Raw genomic sequence first — 8,736 nt, 5'->3', positions numbered from 1 at the left:
AACCAATATAGATTTTTAAATAAAATTTTACCCTGCTGAAAAACATAATTTTACGCTTGGGTAAATCTCAAATTTTTCCATGGGAGAGAAAAAATTGCACAAAGCAAACTACACGAGTCTAATTTGTATGGAAGATTTTTATGTCTCTATAAACCATTATTCTTACCAGAGGATGACTCCTTTACAAGTCTTAAATAGGATGTCAGGAAAAATCTAAAATTGCAATAATTTTAGTATCTTAAGTGTACTTTCAAAGATTTTCCATCCACAAGGATTTTGTTTGTAAATAGAAAATTTAGGAAAATTTAAACTACTTCAGCACAAGAAAAATATTCATTGCTATCAGTACCACTCTATTCATACATACAATATATGTACAATAATAAAATAAAAACATAATAATCATTTGTTTTTAGGGGCCAATCAGTTCGCTCGATTTTTTCTTGTCTATAATCACTACTACATAAAACCTTTAGCTATGTGTTATGTATGTTAGAAACAATATTTTATAAATTCCCCCGTGGCAGCACCATGCACGTATGCCATTTAAACATCACCGAAGTTCGTCATACATCATCCAGCACCTACTTCAAAGTTTTCCGACTCTCCGTCTGTCCGTTTCTCTAATGTTAGATGATCCACTACATCGCTGTGAAGCTTTCCCGGATCACCAACTTGGAAAACTTCAGAGCATCTTTCTTTCTCGTGCTCCCGGATATGATGAATAAACTGTGCACAAAACTCAAACTGGCTATCACATGTCCGACATTTAAAGTTTTGACCTTTCTCTTTTACTTCGTCATGATAGCGTGAATGCTTCCATAATTGCTGACTCTCGTTGAAAGCTTTGTCGCATAATGGGCATGCGTATGGTCTTTCACCTGTATGAATACGCTCATGTTTCTTCCTGTCACATGACTGTGCGAATCTTTTCCCACAATGGTTACACGCGTACGGCTTATCACCTGAGGAAAACGAGAGAAAATGTAAGTAAACAAAAACTAAGCACATATAAGCCATGATGGGTGTGTAATTTGGTATCGTTAAGTATATATAGGTTTGTATCTCAACGAACTACTGAACTGTCTGTACATGTATATTAGTGCAAATGTCGATCACAATGAATGAGATCATTAATTTCTTAAAGTGTGTTTAAAAGCAAAAATCAGAGTCACATACACGTAATTTGGTCTATTGAACCACAAGTCAGCACTTATGCTATGCCCTTTACTTGTTTCCATACATTGAGAAAAGTTTGTTTTCTGACTGCCTATGCAACAAATGTTAGAAGTGATATAATTTATCAATATGAATAACATATGCATGATCTACATTTTTTCTATAAATAAACCAATAAACTTTCAAAACAATAGGTTGAACGTGCATGTACCTGTGTGTGTTCGAAGATGAGATTTGAGATGGCTGCCTTGATTGAACCCTTTTCCACATTCCTTACAAGTATAAGGTTTTTCTCCTGAGTGTATCCGTTTGTGAATATAAAGACGGTCTTTACGGGTGAATGCCTTGCCACATTCTTCACATCTGTATGGGGTTTCTCCGGTATGGGAACGAACATGGCGTTCGAAAAGATACTTCTTCACAAATACTTTTCCACACAACGGGCAAGTTTGGGTTTTATCGAGCGCAGCCTCTTTTGCCTCCATATATTTCTGTCGAGAAAGTCCCTCGTCGAATTCTCCGTCATTTCTGTACACAATATGCTCTGTATGTATAACCAAATGGCGCTGTAAATGACCCGTCTGGTTGAATTCTCGGTCACAGATGAAGCACTGGTATGGTCGGTATGTTGAGTGAGTACGTTCATGTCTCGCTTTATCTCCACTCTGACTGAACTCTTTCCCACATACATCACACTTGTAGGGTTTCTCTCCTGTATGGATTCGCATATGACGATTCAGGTGGCCAGTTTGGCTGAACAGTTTCTTACAAATATCACATTTATACGGCTTGGCGTATCCCTTTTTTGTGTATTCGTCTTTTTCCTGTTGTTCTGTTTCTTTGACGTAATCGTCATTTTCAACAAACAACATTTTCTCTAATTCGTTTCCCGTCGGTAGATTTTTCAGTTTTGGTTTCCTCGGTTTAATCTTCATAGGCCCATTCGATTTGAAAATCTCAATATTTTTATTAAAGTATTCATACTTAGGGTCCGGACCAGTCTGAGATCGCTGCTGTGAATTTTGCTTCCTATATATTTTATTCGGAGATGGAACTTTGATGACCAGTTTGTTAATTGTTTGTTCCGGCTTATCCAACTCCATCGTATCGTATGAATAATCATTGTCACAGGCTAGTTCTGATTGGTTAATTGTCCCTTTCTCTGGAGACGTGTAATCCAAATGGTGTTCATTCGTACAGTTATCTCTAGACAAGACACTCTCCCACATTCTTTCAATCATTTTATTCAATAATATTCCACCAGAAACGGTTTTATCTCCCTCCTGACTTTCATCAACTGTTGGTGTTAAGAACAGGTTGTCGTAGATGCTATTTTGTCCACCATTTGTCATTTCTGTACTGTCATCGCTTGTCTCACCAGGTTCCGTAGGATATTGGTCCGTTGGTTCTTCTTTTACGAATGGCGGATCATGGTTTATCTTCTGTCCATTGAAATAATGACAATTTTGTTTACCGGCGTCCTGGCAACACGTATTGTCTTGAATGTACATGCGACACTCATTGCCTCCTCCAGCCATGTTTGTCAGCAGTATGAAACTAGACAGAACCTGGAAGCAATATTCTAATTTAAAAAGTTGTGAAGTGGTTTAGTTAACCATGCATATTTGCCAGCATGTGAATTCATAGCACAAAGTTTAAAAAATCTGATATTTGCCTTTTTATACGACGGTCAAAGAAGGATCGGGTCGTGTTTATAATGGTATGAACATGTCCGTTTGTATGTCTGTCCGTCCGTCCAGCCGACGTTTGCAATGGAACTTGAGAAAGCCTTGTTCAATAAACCTTTACACATATTTAGTAATGCTGGTCTAATGATCTGTATGCTTCTTGAGAAAATTCAATGTTAAGTTTCAGAGATCGGACTTAGTCTAAAGCAAGAATCAAGATTTTACATGTCGCGCCATATCTTTAAAACGCCTACTCCACACATTTGCTTTCCTTCTTGCTCGAAGGTGTTGTTAATTGTGGGTGACATTTTGATTTCCTTCTCTGGAGTTACCATTGAATGTTAAAAATAGTAGTTATCACATGTCGCACCATACCTTGAGAACACTCATTTATTTCCTTGAAAATTTACAAAGTTGTTACATTGTAACTATTATGATCTGACATGCATAATCCTTTTTGGCCAATATATAGAATAGGACTTCTTAGTTTTTGAACTAAGGGGGGGGGGGGGTCATAAAGAAAGCTTACCTTACCTGAACTGTTTCAAATTTTAAACTATAATTTATTATACTAACCTAAGGACCTGTAACTATTTTTCTTTAAACGTCCATAAAATACTTCACAGAGCGCAGCTCGATACGACCACAGAGGTCTTACCCTGAGGAATTGGAGTAGGTATGGACGCACATTCAAACTTGAAATTTGTTTCTGGACCCTTATTCTTATTCTGTACTACTCATAACCCTTAAAAAAATAACAGTCTTCCTTTAATGATATGACACATTGTAATGCAATTTTAAACCGATACATTCACTTTTACTCAAGCCATTGTCTGGACACACGAAAATGCTTGTTTTAGGCCCCCTTTTGGCCCGTAATTCCAAAAAGGTTCAAGTCTTAACCACTAAAATCAACCTTACCCGTTGGCCGTATGGCACCTTGCAATACAATTTCAAAGGGATCCATTGCTGTTGTCTATACATGCATGTAATACATGTAAGGAAAAGGCTTGTTTAACATGTTCAAGTCAAAACTCCCAAATTAAAAACCAGTCTGTCCATTGTGGTACGAACACTGTTTTATTTGAATTTGGAATTGAAATTGACTTAAATAATTTCTGAAACGAACCCCTTAGTTGGATAACAAAAAGTATGGAAAACTTACTATCTCCACCCCCTTAGTCATAACTATGACTAACCCCCATTGGAAGGTTAAATTTCATACTTTATTTCTTACGTATTTACTTAATTCCAAAAAAAATCCTAGTTCAAACAAGACTTTGTTTATAGAACAATATCATACATGTAAAACATCCCTTACTTTACTGGAGTTATTTAGTTAAATCCTATCCAATGCGTATTTTTGCAGAGCTCCAGAGAGCAATTACTCAATTAAAATGGGCAAAAATCCTATGTTTGATCATCAAATGAGTCTTAAAATCCAACAGAAAAAAATTGAAATACCATTAAGAAAGATTTGAAGGGTAAAAATATTGCTCAAGGAAGCAATTTTTGATTAAAGACGAAGGAACAACAGTGTGTTTGGTAGGAGCTTTACTTAGTCTGTTTTTGTTCCTTGATAATTTGATAGCATTTTAATGTGTTTCATATGTCTTAACATGAAAAAAAAAACTTATAATAGTTGTATGAATTGCATACTATCAATTACTCAATTAATATCATATTGAGGGAGTGATATTTTAGTCAAGAAAATAAAATATATGTTTTCATCCCATATTATTGAGAAATGAAGGGCGATTTCACTCATTTGATCCATTCTTATCTGGATTTCTGTGTTTGTTTGCCCCCGTTTTGGTCCTTTCTTTTAAATCTGTTGAAACCATATCCCCAAAATCAATACTCAACGTCCTTTTGTGGATTGAAAACTTGTAAGAATTTTTAAAAAGATAAACCAACTAATGTTCAAGTTATCGAACGAAAATCAAGTGTCATCGGACCATGACGACGACAAGGACGACGACGACAAACGACAGTACAATACCATTATCTATACGACCACATTTATTTGCAGTTGTACATAAAATAGGTTGGTACATGTATATGCCTTATTTGAAATGCTTCAGACTTTTCAGATTTGTTATTTATGGTGATCACTATGTCTGTACATCTTTATGAACTAAATCCTTTTTTTTCTTGTTTACAAGGTGTGGTGGTTGTTCAGTTTGCACAAAAGTGGGGACGGGTGTATTATGCACTTATTGCGGAACTGGTTATTCATTTTTTGAGTACACAATTTTCTTAAAGAGAATAAGGCATTATTACCTTTAATCTTTTTTGCTGAGATGAAAGGTTTAACTATCAAGCGAACATTTATAAGATGGACGTCATAATGGCGGCACCCCATCCATCTTTCAGAATTTTTTTTTTTGTAAATTTCGTGCAAAATTTGGGATAAAAGCAAATAATATACAGCCTTGAACGCCCTTTTTCTGGATTCCTTTCAAAATCTTGATCCGCCCCTGTACCCAAATAAAAATGATAACAAAGGTTTCGGTTGAAAGACCGACTTAAAGTACATGTGGGTGCTCTAAGTATATATTAGTTTCCTAAGTACATGTGGGTGCTGCAAGTACAAGTACATATGGGTACTGTAAGTTCATGTGGGTGCTGAAAGTACATGTGGGTGTCCTAAGCTCATGTGGGTGTTCTAAGCACACGTAGGTGTTCCAAGTACATGTGAGTGTCCTAAGCTCATGTGGGTGCTCTAGGTACATGGGGGTGTTTTAATACAAGTTGGTGATCTAAGTACATGTGGGGTGTCCTAAGTACATTTTGGTGTCCTATACGTACATTTGGGTGCACTAAGTACATGTGAGTGTCCTAAGTACATGTTGGTGTCCTAAGTACATGCGGGTGCTCTATGTACACATGGTTGCCCTTAGTACATGTGGGGCACTAAGTACATGTGGGTGTCCTAACTACATGTGGATGCTCTAAGTACATGTTAGTACTTGAGGGTGTCCTAATACATGTATGTGCTTTAAGTACATATGAGTGTTCTAAGTACAGGTGAGTACTCTTATCACATATGTGTGCTTTAAGTACATGTGCGTGGCCTTATACATGAAGGTGTCCTTATACATGAGTGTGTCCAAAGTAAATGTGGGTGATCTAAGTACATGTGGGTGCTCTTAATGCATGTGGGTATATGCGGGTGATAAAAGAACATGTGAGTGCCTTAAGTACATGTGGGTTTCCTAAGTGGGTATTCTATTCTTATCATATCAAATCATTTGTTGTAAGAATGGAATGCATTATGCACAGAACAATGAGAAAAACAAACAAACAAAGGAAAAAATGCAAATTAAATTTTCATATGTGTGTGTGTGTGTGTTTCTTTATTTAGTATTCATTTTTGATTTGGTTTTTTTTGTCTTGTTTTGTTTTGTTTTTGTTTGTTTTTCATTTACGAACTTAGGACAGTCATGCCAAACATGATTTTCTTTCGAATAAATAATTCTTAAAAACACATGCGTATAAAAACTATGTATAGTAAACATAAGTCTTTTTAATTCATACATGAATTTGATTTTTTCAAAACGTATAATTAAGTATTCTCTCAAACCAACATTTCCGATCCTCTACTCCTTCATATTTTTGTATCCACATGATTTTCAAACATAATTAAGAGAGAAACATGACTTAGCAGATAATTATTTTCCCTGTGATAAGGAGTTGAGAACAGCCGGGGTAGAAGGGGTGGGGATAAGGTGCGTATTCACTTTTCTAAAAATTGTTAAGGGGAAATAGACCCCTTTTAATTAAGATCTTTTTTCAAGATCATTTTGTTATCGGTGAGTTAACTTTACGTACATGCATTTCTCACTTTTCAATACTTCCAAACATAATATGATTCATAAACCTATCCATAACAATGATTGAGTAGAAATCGATAACCATTTTAACAGTTGGTGTCAACAATTAGAAAGAATCCCTCCCCCCATTTTTTGCAAAATTCACACATTTAGATAAAATAAGGTGCTTATTGGATAAGGTCGTCCATTCACATTCCATTTCACATTATTTTAAAAATCAAAAGGCTGAATAAATCGATCAACAAGGTCAGACAATTGTGTACACCTTGCGTCCTGCTCAGCGAGGACGACTCATAGAATATGTTCAATATTATTGAAATATGCAGTCATAAATAATAAGAATCTCAATGTATCTTACCTTGTACAATATTATATGGAAATGACCAGCAAAGAATATCGTTCATAAATATACAGATGTCGTGTGCATTGTGGTCGTGTGTATTTTTAACCGGCGTCACATCCTGCTCATCGCTGCGCACACATTATGATAATACTATTAATATTTGGTCGATAATACAGGTCTGTTCACATCACGTGACTTCTTATTTTCTATAAATAAATACTGTACATAAGTGTATGTATTCGACTATTCCAAATGTGGTCACGATTATTAATGAATCCATGCGAGTAGACTTTTAATTTATTTTTCCTTATGTTGAATAGCAAACAATGTTTTTGAATAAAAAAGGGAGTCAAGTCGGATAATATTTGAGGCTCCTATGCTAGTACTACTGAGACAAAGGTTGAAAATGGCAAAACTGGGGAACTATAGATGGAATGGTGCTAAAAAATATTGTTTATCTGTTCGAAGTTAAAAATTATTATGCTATTGTAGCATTAAACGGCCGGATGTGGCGAAATTAATTTCCAACAGCTCGAGAACAACACACGTGGGGATACAAATATATTGTGCAGAAAATCGAAGTTTGATCTGTATTCTAAGTATTGACTTTCGCTAATCAATCTTGTGTCCAGTTGTCACCTGGAAACCATTTAGAGACAGACTAACGGACACATTTTTTTTGGCAATAAAATGGCACGTCATGTTTACCTTGAAGTTGTAGGAGAATAAATTTTTATATTCGTAAATGGTGAGATTCAATTGTTATTTTTCGTTATTTGAAGGGGGGAATAGATTTGCACATCGATAACATAATATCAAACGGGAAGCTGTGTCATTTTTAATTATTATTTTTTATTTCTTTTCTTTTATCATTGCATTTCTTTTTTTTTCTTTTTCTTTGACATTTTCATGTGTAAAATTGACAAAAATGGCATATAATGTCCTTTTTCTGAGGAACTCCGGTTGACACCCTTCTTTCTCAGAGTAAATTGATCCGGCCTTACATGATTTTAAACAGGATTCAAAATTGACATAGTTGTTGCTTTCACATGAACAACCTCCACCTCATTTCCCACACAAAAAACGAGAAGTACCACATGATTGTGACGGTTTCAGAGATGTTTAAAGGGGAAAGGGGTCAAATTCCGAGGCTCCAAATTTTTCCTGAAAGCAATTTGAAAAATGTTCATCAAAATTTTGCTTGGGTTAAGCGCAAATGTACGATGCTAAATATTAACGAACTTGCTGTCTATTTGTTGAGCTATAGTATTGAATTATATAAGTATACATTGAATATGAGCACTATTTTACAATTTAGCATGTTAATGCAAGTTGACTTCGAATCCTTTATAAGATTTTAGCTTGACTGTTTTAAATCACTTTTGAAATATTTTTTACATTAAGTTATGTTTTGATACTCAATTGTTGCAATCATGAAGACAATTTGTAAATGCAACTATATAATAAGACACATAATATTCTATGGAATTCAGAACTGAGCTTTGAAAGTCTTGCTTGTATATAGATGTAGAGTAATCGATGTCATGTAGAAGATATTCCATTCATTTCAGGACAAATACGTTTGATCAACTGACCTGACTGAATTGAATAATTTGAATTAGTTCGACACGCAGAGTCGGATTTTTATGAATAAACAGAAAGGTCTGCAGCTGTTACCCCACATAGACAC

General features: G+C 35.3%; 1 protein-coding gene across 2 annotated transcripts; it reads right to left on the bottom strand.

Moving 5' to 3' along the window:
• Positions 1 to 319: 319 nt before the first annotated feature.
• LOC148603755 (uncharacterized) lies at positions 320 to 7,211 on the bottom strand. 2 transcript variants are annotated; one of them, XM_088552370.1, is made up of 4 exons: positions 7,062 to 7,207; positions 3,444 to 3,612; positions 1,391 to 2,747; positions 320 to 965 (listed from the first exon to the last, which is right to left on the bottom strand). In XM_088552370.1, exons 3-4 carry the CDS (start codon positions 2,715 to 2,717, stop codon positions 574 to 576), a joined length of 1,719 nt encoding a protein of 572 aa, XP_088408496.1. In that variant the 5' UTR covers positions 2,718 to 2,747; positions 3,444 to 3,612; positions 7,062 to 7,207; the 3' UTR covers positions 320 to 573. The 2 variants fall into 2 exon arrangements, with proteins under 2 accessions (XP_088408496.1, XP_088408495.1); XM_088552369.1 differs by lacking the exon at positions 3,444 to 3,612 and having other exon boundaries at positions 7,062 to 7,211.
• Positions 7,212 to 8,736: the final 1,525 nt, after the last annotated feature.

This window comes from Perna viridis, chromosome 11, assembly GCF_037379345.1.
Source record: "Perna viridis isolate PV_CMFRI_1.1 ecotype Kerala chromosome 11, ASM3737934v1, whole genome shotgun sequence".
Taxonomy (NCBI): Eukaryota; Metazoa; Mollusca; class Bivalvia; order Mytilida; family Mytilidae; genus Perna; species Perna viridis.
Note: the sequence above shows the minus strand (reverse complement) of the source record. Positions and strands in the feature narration are given on the sequence as shown.

Bases quoted from the DNA above. Each gene is read 5' to 3' on its own strand.
- LOC148603755 (XM_088552369.1), bottom strand. From the start codon at position 2,717: ATGGCTGGAGGAGGCAATGAGTGTCGCATGTACATTCAAGACAATACG. The intron at 966-1,390 runs GTACATGCACGT...CGTTTTCCTCAG, and splicing joins TCATCTTCGAACACACACAG to GTGATAAGCCGTACGCGTGT.